The 12,641-nt window shown below is 38.6% G+C and overlaps 1 protein-coding gene and 1 long non-coding RNA gene across 5 annotated transcripts; one reads left to right on the top strand and one right to left on the bottom strand.

Moving 5' to 3' along the window:
• The first annotated feature begins 7,131 nt into the window (after positions 1-7,131).
• Positions 7,132-11,045, top strand: LOC127439543 (uncharacterized). 3 transcript variants are annotated; one of them, XR_007896960.1, is made up of 5 exons: positions 7,132-7,946; positions 8,067-8,444; positions 8,563-8,647; positions 8,854-8,947; positions 10,671-11,045. It is a non-coding gene; the product is annotated as an uncharacterized LOC127439543 (long non-coding RNA). The 3 variants fall into 3 exon arrangements; XR_007896961.1 differs by having other exon boundaries at positions 7,132-8,202; positions 8,387-8,442; XR_007896959.1 differs by having other exon boundaries at positions 7,132-8,444.
• Positions 11,046-11,159: 114 nt separating this feature from the next.
• Positions 11,160-12,632, bottom strand: LOC127439542 (olfactomedin-4-like). 2 transcript variants are annotated; one of them, XM_051695707.1, is made up of 3 exons: positions 12,501-12,632; positions 12,287-12,368; positions 11,160-12,034 (listed from the first exon to the last, which is right to left on the bottom strand). In XM_051695707.1, exon 3 carries the CDS (start codon positions 12,012-12,014, stop codon positions 11,223-11,225), a length of 792 nt encoding a protein of 263 aa, XP_051551667.1. In that variant the 5' UTR covers positions 12,015-12,034; positions 12,287-12,368; positions 12,501-12,632; the 3' UTR covers positions 11,160-11,222. The 2 variants fall into 2 exon arrangements, with proteins under 2 accessions (XP_051551667.1, XP_051551666.1); XM_051695706.1 differs by having other exon boundaries at positions 12,287-12,627.
• Positions 12,633-12,641: the final 9 nt, after the last annotated feature.

Below are 12,641 nucleotides of genomic sequence, written 5' to 3'. Positions count from 1 at the left end.
TGTCACTTTGGACTTTACATAGGCATAGCAGTGTTTAGGTGCAAGTTCACATAAATGTGCACAGAAATTAAAGTTACGTTTCTTACATTTAAGGATATAGTTAATCCAAAAATGAATATTTGGTCATCATTTACTCATCCTGCATGCCAAACTTGCCACAGCTCATTTTGTGTCCATGTATATTCAAATATAGCATGTCAGTATGTGTTGCGTTACTTATGACTTAAGTGATGCAAAACGGCATTGTGTGAATGAGATTTGAAAGCCACAGCAGAGGTGAACATTTTGGTTAAACAATTTAAATGTTGGCCTGTTCCTCACACAAAACTGTCGTTTGGATTTAGAAGACTAGTATTATAGCACACTATGGTGCTTTTTGGAGCTTCCTTGCTGAAAAGACCAGCTTAGACTAGCACAAATTTCCATTCTGCTAATAAGACAAAAGTGAGTAAGAGAAAGTGAATAAGACTATGGGGGAAGAGAGAATGAATGGATAGTCAGGGATGAGTGAGAGGGAAAGAGAGGATGGGACAGAGGATAACATGCAGTGTATGATGTAATTATAGTCCTGATACGAATGAAAATCCATATTATCGATATGACTGTAGAGCCGAGGAGGGCGGGGCCGGGCTGGAATGAGACACACCCGGTCCCCAATCAGCCTGATGGGGCGCACGAGGGATAAAGGCGGCCGGGGACGACAGTTCGGGAGAAAGAGAATTGCAGGCAGCTGTACTGTGTGTTTTCAGTTGTGTGTTTTGGTTGTGTTTTTTTGGTTAATAAATTGTTATTTAAGTTGTCAAGCCGGTTCTCGCCTCCTCCTTTCCACTAAACCCCCTTACAATGACCTATATGATTTGCATGGGATTATAAACTTGAACCACAATAAACCAGCAAGTCAATCGTGTGTTTTTGTTATGTAGCCAGAATGAACATATTATAACAGACAGATGAGAAAAAAGGTTAGATCATAAAGCCATTATCACAGCTGGAGGTACGAATAGATGTGGGTAGCCTTGGTCACTAATTAGACTTTGTTTTCACTATTTTTCATTACATTACATTAGCACAACATCTTTTGTTGACTCTGTTAAAAATAATGGGATTAAATGGGATTAAATACACTCTGACAATAGACCAGTTTGTCAAGTGTTTCTGTTCAGCTCTATCCTTAAACCCTAAAGTTGCCTTCATGCCCCAGGTTTTCAAACATCATCCTGAATTTATTATGGTAAATTACAATGATATCTGAAACCGTATTATGGGCAGTTTCTGGGACAATACAACTGTTATTTAGAGTTTCAGTGACAATTCTATCCTATTATGGACAATTACTTTGAAAATGCTGGTGTATGGTGGTCAGAACACTGTTGTAACCAAGCTATATTTATGAACGGTTTTAAAAGGAATTATGAAAATTTTGTTTTGTAACACAGCCTTCTCAAAAGAAACTGCTGCCCATATTTATGAAATGGTTAAAATTTCCATTTCGCTACCTTATCTTACGGGTATGCAGACTGAGTATTTGAATATCCAAATAACTATTTTAAATTTAGATTTTAATCCTAATTTCGTAATATTGTCAGAGCCATGGCCTTGCAATTAGTGCACATGCTCTAGACACTGTACATTGAGCTGTGGTGCTCATATGGGAGATGGAGGTTTGAACCTGCCGACTGTGAGTACATGCACTGAGTACATCAGCCTGATATAATACTATTTTGTGAAACAAAACACTAATGGTTTAAAGTAAGATACTTTTCCTCTGTAAGTATCATATAGCATCATCTGTCCATGTGGTTAATCTCTGTCAGTTGTCATTTTTGGCTCGATGAAGCAATCAAGAGGAAGTTTCGCAGACAAAATTTGGATATGACACAAAATTTTAAGCAAACTGTGCTCTACTAAACTTCTTCATTACTGTTTGTTACAATCTGCAGGGGTGGTCACTCTACAGTTTCAATCACCATTTATATGTATGCGATGGCAGGAGAGGCATATTTTTCATCTTTCAGAGCACACAAAAGTAAAACTTTGTCAAAATGTGATCTGCAGATTCATATAGCAAAAAACATGGACTGATGAGACAGGGCGTGGAGCATGGCCTGGCGAGACGACGTGGAGCATGAGACCAGGGTGGAGCCATGGAAGGTGGAGCCGTGAGAGGCTTGAGGGGTGAAACTGGGGAACTTGGAACCCGGAGAGTAACCGATGGCTCGAAGGGCCAGGGTGGAGCCGGAGGCTCGGAGGACTAGGGCAGCGCCGGCAGTTCAGAGGACCAAGGAGGAGCTGGGGGATCAGAAGACTGAGGCGGAGCCGGTGTGGCTGAGGACCGAGGCAGAGCTGTAGTGATGGAGGTCCCCGGTGGAGCCAAAGGATCGGAGAGTCAAGGCACAGCCAGAGGATCGGAGAGCCAAGGCAGAGCCAGGTGACCAACAGACCAAGGAGGAGCTGGAGAGATAAGGAACTCCGGTGAAGCCGATAGGCTGGACGACACGGTGGAGCCGAGGGAACGTAGAGCCGAGGTGATGTAGAGGGATCAAAGGGCCAAGGCGGAGTCCAGGGCTCGAAGGGCCTCAGCGGAGTCGGATGGTCGGAAGTTCCTCTTGTCTGAGATGTCATAGGGGGTGATGGTCGAGCCGGTGACTTGGGGGGAACCGGCTGATCAGGAGAACTCAGCATGGGCAGAAGGGGAGGAACCAACTCCAGGTCTAATAGCCCAGTGAGAGCTGGCTCAGGGATGGACGAGGCTTGCATTGCTGGCTCTGGGATGGATGAGGCTTGCAATGCTGATTCATTGGCCATGGCAGGTGTGGGCATTGGCTCGTTGACCATGGCAGGTGTGGTCGTTGGCTCGTTGGCCGTGGCAGGCATGAGCATTGGCTCGTGGACCAGAGGCGAGCCTGTGACATGGCATGGAGCAGACTCAGGCGTGGCTGTGACATAGCATGGAGTAGACTCAGGCGTGACTGTGACATGGCATGGAGCAGACTGAGGCGTGGCTGTGACATAGCAAGGAGCAGACTCAGGATCCGGGGCAGAAGGTGGCGCAAGCTCTGTGACCATGACGTGGCACTCTGGCTCGGCGATCATGATGTGGGACCCTGGCTCAGCAACTATGACGTGGGACCCTGGCTCAGCGACCATGACGTGGGACCCTGGCTCGGCGACCATGACGTGGAACCCTGGCTTGGCGACCATGACATGGGGCCCTGGCTCAGCAACTATGAAGTGGGACCCTGGCTCAGCGACCATGACGTGGCACTCTGGCTCGCTGACCATGGCATGAGACACTGGCTCAAACAAGATACTCAAACAATGAACCAATGAAAACAAGAAACAGGAACAGGGGAAACACATGACAAGATCACATAAGGGAACAAGAAATCACATGACATGAACACATGACTATAAAACAGGAACTAAACTAAAAAAGAAAAGACGTGAACACAAAACACACAAAATATGAACAAAACATATTTAAACGTGACAATGGGTATGACATATTGATAGGATGTTGGCCTTGGCAGAATGGATCTGCTATGCTGCTGCTACTCCTACAGAGCAAGTATGGAGACTTGTTACTGCTAGTAAATACGCAGACATACTGAGTTAAGAATGTGGACATGCTGCTGCTTCTGCAAAATTAGACAAACGCAAGACATGCTGCATCGAGCATGTAGGACATGCTGCTGTACAAACAGACATACAAACAATCCCCATGTAGCAGATCTAGACAGCTGGAGCTGGGATGGAGGTGGGTTTCAGAGAAAAACTCTCGCATTGTGCTCAAGGGAAACCAGCTTATCTGCTATACTGAGCAATTTAAATGTAAGACAAAGAGAGAGACATAAGTTGATTGGCTACCCAATTACATGTCAAAGGACCAGTCAGCTTACACCATGTGAGCCGATTGGCTTAACATGTCACAAGTGAGCGAGCCAATTGGCCAACAGATAACATGTCAAAGAACCTATCAGCTTGCGGCACATTGAGTTTCAAGGCTGAACTTTGGTAACGATGGCGGGTTTTGGCATCTATACAAGTTTAAAGATGTACTCAGTAATTTTTTGCTCATTAAAAAAAGTTTTGCTCCTAAAAAAATGAACAGTAATTTTGAAACATACGTATAAAATTACAGACTGACCACTCATGTAAAATAAAGATTCCAGTCATATCTGTAACCTTATAAAATCTGTTTTATTCTACATGAGGAGGGTCCCCTCATGGTTGCTGCCATGTAAGGATTACATGACCAGCCAAATACCAATCTCAGTAGCTTCCTTGTTATTTGAAACCTTCATTCATGGGTTAAATTCATCATGGCTAACTGTGAATAGTGAATTTCTTCAATGGCATCAGTAACTGAAAACTATTGTCTGAATGATGTTGCATCCACACCTCTAGATGTCAGTGTAATCCAAGATGACATATTAAAATAACTACCAAGTGCACCTTTAAAAGAATATAAATTTTGATTTAAAAGATTGCAGGAAATTTGAGTAGATAGTACACAGTAATTCAACATTTAAAATGTATAATAATTTACTGTTTGTAAAATAAATGTTTTAATCAAAACAGAAGCCCTGGGGCATGACAGCATATCTATTCAAATCTATTGTGACTGCCCCTTTAACGAGACATTCTCACACTTTTCATAGCAATCGACCGAATTCACAAAACTCTGTTATTAGTTTTCTTGCATTACAAGGTTCCCAAAAGACATTAATAATTTCTGTGTTGTTAATGCAAATCTATTCACAGTTTTTTAATTCCAGTAATCTTCCACCTGAAATTTAAAAGACCACAGTAAACTCTATCCAAATGCAAGAACAAACCACTGTCTGTCCCTGCCTGTAGCCTCAGTCAGAATTTAACCTAATTTTGAATGGACTCCATCCAGAATTTCTATAAATGTTTTTATTTATATCATAAACTGAAACAAGCCTTGTCATTATAAGATCCCACTAAGGGCTGTTGCTCCACCCTGAGTCTATTTCCAGTACAGGGGGGCAGGAGAGTGGAGAGACCTGCCATGTGTTGTGGCGTGCTATTACCAGTCAGTGAGAGACTATTGCTTCCTCTCTTGCGCTCTCTCTCCTGCTCTCTGTATTTCTGCTAGTGGCTTCCACATGGCCTGTGGTTTAGTTTAACCTCAAGTGTCTGCCACACACACACACACATACACACACACACACACACACACACACACACACAACCTGAGAACAACCTAGAGACTTAAGGTGTCTAGTTGTTAAAGGGATATTTCACCAAAAAATGAAAATACTCTCATCATTTACTCACCATCATACCAAGTAATCCATACCACTCCAATGGTTAAATCCATGTCTTCAGAAGCAATATGATCTTTTTTTTACAATCAATCTCCTCTTTTACTTTCACATTCTTTTTTGTTCATTTTGCCGATTCTTCATGCATATCGCCACCTAGTCACCATCACTGGAGTTATATGGATTACTTTTATGCTGCCTTTATGTTCTTTTTGGAGCTTCAACATTTTGGGACACCTTCACATGCATTGTGAGGATCTACAGAGCTGAGATATTCTTCTAAAAATGTTTGTTTGTGTTCAGCAGAAGAAAGAATGTCATACACAACTGGGATGGCACAAGGGTGAGAAAATGATGAGAGAATTTTAATTTTTTGTTGAACTATCCTTTTATTAGTGTGGATCTAAGATTTCAAACAGATTTTTATGTGAAATAAAATATAATATTATTTTATAATATTAATATAAAGTATATTTTAAAATAATATTTGTTTATAAAAAATAAATTTTATAAAAATATTTTATAAAATAATGTGAAATGTGAAATAAAATTAAAAGTAATAAACATTATTGAGTAATTCATGGGAAAGATTGTAATAGCTAGGTTAAGTATTTTAGCCTCTGATGCTTTTATACAGTCAGTGGGGTCCAAAAGAGACAACTGGTGAAAAAAGTCAGTGTAATGCTTTACAGTTCATTTTTCAGACTATACACACAAACACAAAAAATAGAAAAACTTTCATTATTAATTTTTTTGATTAATTCATGAATGGATGATTGACATTTCCTCTCCTTTTCTTCAATTGTGACTTCAGAAATATATATATATTATTATTATTATTATTATTATTATTATTTTAATAAATTACTTATCACCCATTTTCTATTTTTCTATATTTGCGTTTTGCAATTTGCACTGTGTGATGTACCATTAGCACAGGGTATTGTTTGGGTAACAGACAGCTCATTAGAATATGGATGTGGATGAATTACCCCTCTGCCTGCCAATGGTGGCACACGTACTATAGGTTTCCAAACCCTGCAGCCTTTTAAACTACTCCTGAGCAACCCTGCTCTAATGAGCAGTCTGTTCCCCAACCCACACCCCAGTGCTAATGGTACAGCCCACAGCACAAATGGCAGGATGCAAAAATTGAAAAATTGAAAATTGGTGATGGAATTTAATATATATATATATATATATATATATATATATATAGACTGAGTAATCTAACGGAATATATATTTCTGAGGTTACAATTTAGAAAAAGTAAAATTGAAAAAAGGAGAGGTCAATTATTCATTCATGAAGTAACTGGAAAAATTAATAATGAAAGTTTAAATCTGCTTTTCTATTTTTGCATTTGGATTGATATGGTCTGAAAAATTAACTGTAAAGCGTTATACGGACCAAAAAAGCTTCTATTTTGCATTTTTCAAATTTAATACCTTTTTTCATTACAACTTATATTATAATTATATAACAATTATATTTTAATGCAGAATCTGAAAGATTTCATGTTTCTTTGTTTTAAATCCTTAAACTCTAAATCCTTGATTTTTCTGGTTTAAATTAGCTTTGAATCCCAGATTTTCAATGTGGTTTCAGAGTTTTGGACTCCATTGTATTAGTATGAGAGCTATAAAGCGCAGCGTAATGGGCTACAGCATAATACTGCTCCCATAATAAAGCATAACACATCCACTATATTTATATGGGAAATTAAACCATGACCACAGCTAATGCGCTGCAACTATTAATGTAATGAGACCAATTACAGCAGTAGCTGATCTATTGCAGACAATGATACAATTTGGGTTTCTCTCATTCTGGGATGTAGGTCTACAGCAGACAAAGTGCTACAGTTATCTCTTTTAGCTGTTAGGAAACGCTATTGGCACCTTGGGATTGGTAGCTACATCATGGAGGTAAATACACACACCCAGTCTAGAAGAACAAACCACTCATACTTGGTCGGCCGAATCCAGACTTGCACACCTTTGAATTCTGCTTTGCACAGTTGTGAACTACACTGTTTGTCATAACAACTTAATTACTTTTGGTTTAAAGCTGAAGTGTGTAATTTCTGCGGCACAAGTGTCACCAAAAGGAATAGCAAAAATAATTTTCAACAGATTCCAGAAAACACCCCCCGTCTTCCATTGGTTGTATAAACAGATAGTCCCGCCCCACATTCATGCCATTGGTCGAGCCAGTGTTACTGTGTCGGGCTGGACGGGTTGCTCAAACAAACTGAAGAAAGTTTATATAGTGCCACAGAGCCAGTGTATTTCACTTTTAGGTGAAATCAACCTAGAAATTACACACATCAGCTTTAAGTTAAAGAACATGGCCTACATCTTTTCACCAAGCTGTATGTTTTCATTGTGCATAGACACTGCCCTCTGTTGTGTGTATGCAGTACTGCTATTTATTTATTTATTTTTGTTTGTTAATTAACCACTGTCAAGGTCTATTTGTCTGTGTTATGTTTGTGTATTGCATGTGTAGATGCTTGTTTCTTGGACAGCTTTTGAAGACTCAGTCCGTGGTAGGACAATATGATGCCCTCATTCTCCATGCTGACAGTGGTGCGATAGGTTTCTTCAAATGCCACGGATTCACTGATGACCTCCTGCTCAATGACATGTTCAAGTACAGATCATTTTGTCTCATATTACATGCTATGTTGTTACACAAAAGTTTGAATTTAAATCTAATTTTCAAAATCACATAATTTAACTGGGCTCACATGTAAAATGCTCATGCATTCAGACACAGGCACAAATGAATGTCTCAGATTACAAGAATTGCCTGATTCAGTGGATACAGTAGTTTTGTTATAACAGAGAGCTGAAAGATGATTGGACCAACAGTATTCTTATGAGCTACCTGCCACCCTTTACTACAGGTGAAGCACTCACTCGCTCACTCACTCACTCGCTCACTCACTCACTCACTCACTCACTCACACATACGTTTACTTAGCAATTTTGTCCTAAAATGTAGCAAAGTTTGTATGTACGCACACGCATACTCCTGCACATACTGTATATACTTAGATACATTTATATTTTCATTCTTTGCATTTATAGATTTATAGATGAGAAATCCTGATTTTTCCCTGATTTTACAAGAGCTGGAGACAGAGGTGTGAGTTAAATTACTGAGATTTTGTAAAGATAAATATCATTAGGTGTGTCAATATAGCATAGGTTGTATATTATAATGTAAAACGTTGTTATGTTTTTTATTATTATTATTATTTTAGAAGGTCGCAGGCCCTCTTTTCTTACCAGCAACAGGTGATGTGTGTGACCAGGCTAATCAAAGAGGTCAAGATCTTACGTGAACAGGTGATATTACATTTTGCATAATATTATTTATTATTCCTCCCATCACTAATGGAAAGGTGCTAATTCAGTGCATTATAAAAACAGATACACATATCTTTATGTTAAGTACTGTAGTAGTAATGGGTTGTGTTACTCGTGTCTCTTTGTGTGTGTGTGTGTGTGTGTGTGTGTGTGTGTGTGTGTGTGTGTGTGTGTGTGCACTTTAGTGGCACCTGGCTTTTCAGCTAGATCTACAATGTGAAGAAATGGAGTGCCTCAGCGTCAAGCTAGAACTTGAAAAACAAAAGCGGTATGAATTAGGTATGTTTGTACATATTAGCCTGTGATATGCACATTTGGTACCTTAAAGTAAAATCACAAGGCTTAAATCAGCTCCTATGGAGTTAAAATTTGTGTACTAAATTTAGACACATTATTCTGTGGAAGTTTATTAAACATTGGGGAATTTAATTAATGTATTGTGCAAACTAATGTATTATGGCTCTCTGAAATACGTGATTTTGATTAATTGGGGCATTCAGCAGTCAAATGTTTCTGAATAGTGTCCATTGAGTAAGCTAATAAAATAATTTCAACTTAAATCGATATTTAAATCAATATTTATTTTGGAAGTAGCCATGTAGTAGAGTGAAACAGTGGCCGCCTACTAAAAGTATTTTTCCCATTCATTATTCAATAGGGATTTCATAAAAGTCTTCATAAAAGCATTCTAAACCATGAACCAAACCAACCAGCTCCGAGGTGTATGACAACATACTATCTTTAATTTTAGCAGACCGTACATATAGCCAAAGGTACAAGACTGCGTACTTAGGTCTTTCATGAGGGAATGATTTACAATGCCATAAGTCATTGCGATTGATGTAATCGAATTAAAACTATAGCAAAATATAAAACTACTGATTTAAAGTACCTCACAGTAGGTACGTCTTTAAAGGTTTATAAGTTAGCATTTTAAAAAAATAATAATAATCCCCTATGGAGAAAATTAATGGGATTTTTCTCTCCAGAACCCAACTTTTGTGCTCTATATGTATAGCCAGCCAGTACCGTCCCAGACTCAGATGAGTGTTTTATTCTGTCAAATAAAGAGAATATAAATATACAGTAGTTATATACTTAGTTTTAGAGCTTTATACAACACATATGCCAATCAACCAGATGTCATGCCCATCCATCTCAGCTGATTTGAACAGTTGTTCTAAGATGCTCATGTACTCGATCTGATATCTGATGTTAGCAGGGTCTTGCCCACAAGATCTATTATTTGTCAGACTGACTCACTGAGCTAGATATCCTTTTGAAGCACCTGACCAATAACAAGCAAAGACTGACCTTTGCTTGCTTCTCCAATTATGAGAGCCATTTGTCTTCTAGCCTGACTCATGGAACCGCCAGCTGAGTTATTATAATGACTCATAAAGCTCTACAGGCTGTGTGATAGTTCTGCTTTAATACTAAGGGACAAAGCAAACCCAGAAGATCAATCCTGTCTATAAAAACAGGAGCCTGGAAAGGCACAATAATGAGAGTGCTAAATTCACTGTTCACCTTGCAATTGCTCTAATCAAACTAAGTAGACATTTATTAAAGTACTAAGACATGAGAGGTTGTGCGTTACAGTGAAATTACCACAGTTAAAGTGTGTTGTTAGGAACGAGGTGAAGTGGATTGTATGACAAAAGACATCATAAAGAATTACATAACCACATAAGCAATCCTTCCCTAAGGTGATTAGCATCATATCATTAACTGCTTACAATTGCCTAGCATATCGGCTATTTTACAATAGCTTTGAATGTGGCTCATCCAAACAGATTTCAGAGTCAGAACTATTTGTTTTATGATGACATATTTAATAATGTATATGAAAATGAAAATAAATAAATAAATAAATAAAAACTTGTAACCTGTTATTGCCTCTCTGTGTAGGGCCTGTTTTGATTGCTGGTAAAGTTAAGTTGTAAGGACTGGCATGAAATCTGATATGCTGAATATGTTGGATTGTTTTTGTACTTTTCAGATGTTCAGGAACTAAATGAGTCTTCATGTTCAAGAAAACCAGAGCAAGAAACGGTACAGTCAGAAGAAATTGTCAATCAAACACTTGAGAGCACTGAACACTGTTGATGAAACTACTATATTTTACTAAAGAATTATTCAATGTATACTATGTTCTCTCATGGTGTAAAACATAGTACTATACATGCATATTTAATCATTTTTAAGCAGATTTTCTTTAAAATAGTCTTATAATTTGCATTATATTAGAATTAGTTGTGTATCTTGTATTGGAGGCCTTAGGAAGAGATTGCATTTTTTGGAAATCATACCTGTTAATTGTTTGATCCTCATAATCATTTTATTGGTATATTTATTATTTATTAATGTGTGCCTCTGGCTTAGCTTTGCAAAGACAATCTAAGTTGCCAGTAGATAAAGCAAGTCACTGGACCATCAACAAATAAGCTTCAGGAAATAAAACACATCAGTTATTGAGACTCCTTGAACATTTTGAATTTAAAACACATTTATTTATGAAAAATGTTATTGGTTAGCTGCACATGACAAGCCCTCAGTAGAAAATGCCATATGCCAAAAGATAGGCATCATTATACAAGTACAGTCTCCTGTCAGCAGGGTTGTAGTTCAGATTGGCAATTCCTGCTGCTACCTTCTCAAAAGTCAAAGAAAGAGTGTTTATCTCCTGGCCAGTGGTTGTATCAAAGGCATAAAACACCTCTTCTTGGTAAGTACTTACATAGCGTGTAGCATACAGGACCCCGCACACCATAAACGTGCTGCTGACAGACCTCTTAAAGAGATGTGTCTTCCAGGTATGTGTGATATTGAGCTCCAATGGGTCTAAACGACTCACAACAATGTTGCCGTGGTTCTCCTCGGTGGCATATATCACCCAGACAGCGTCTTGGCCAGCCTCCAGGTCGATATCTGTCCAATCACGGCAGCTGTAGTAGCAGAAAGGGAACTTATTGTCTATACCAGCACCATTCAACTTCATTCGCTTGATTTCCTTTGTTGTAATGTTGAAGCTGCAGATCTCAGCTGTGCTGTAGCATTGGTAAAATACAGTATTATCGTACAGTATGGTGCCAGAACCCTGAACAGCATTCTTGTCAGTGTAGGATGGTGCAATCGGTTCGTCCTTGTAGTTCTTGTTGGCCATGAAATCTTCATGCGAGTTGTACAATCTGACTGTGATGCCATGCTTGTGTCCACTCGCCAGACAGTGCTCCCAATAGCGTTCCTTGCTATTTAGTTGGGCGTCACGGCCCCAAGCACCAGAAATATATGACTTGCTGATGGAATTGAGCTTGGTGACAACCGGAGCACTTATTTTGTTCATGATACGCTGATGACAAGTGCCTGCAAGTTGCACAATATTTATAAGTAATCGGCTAGTTATTTTATCATATCCTCATAACTGCAGCGGTTTACATTTGTTCACTTTATAATCATTTTCTTAACTTCATAATTAAAACTGCCAAAATACTATATTAGACATTATATAATACCATTTCCTCCTAAACATCATTTGAAACTAATTCTGTTCTTTGAAAGTTTCTACAACTCACCCTCAACCAAAACGTATCCACGAATAGTTAGAAATGTACTTACTCCTGAAATCTTCATTGTCTCTAGGTTGAAGATGTCATCTCTGTACATCTTCTGGTCATCATTTTTAGCCTTATTCAATGAACTGAGAATAACACAGATGGTACATTTATCTGAAATATGTAAATGCCATTTGGAAATATGGTCAACTTTTATATTCATTATTGTTTAAATAGTTCCACATTCTGTCAAACGCTGAACTAACAGCACGGTCTACCTCATTTAGTAGGTAATGTGTCTCCTTACTGGGGTTTTGCAAGTGTGTTTCATTGATAGCATGATGGATTTCCTCAAGCTCATGGTTCAGCTGATGCAGATGAAGAGCATTGTACAGTCCACTTGTGTGAAGATAATCAAA

Source organism: Myxocyprinus asiaticus, unplaced genomic scaffold, assembly GCF_019703515.2.
Source record: "Myxocyprinus asiaticus isolate MX2 ecotype Aquarium Trade unplaced genomic scaffold, UBuf_Myxa_2 HiC_scaffold_87, whole genome shotgun sequence".
Classification (NCBI taxonomy): Eukaryota; Metazoa; Chordata; class Actinopteri; order Cypriniformes; family Catostomidae; genus Myxocyprinus; species Myxocyprinus asiaticus.
This window is presented reverse-complemented; position numbering and strand designations above follow the sequence as displayed.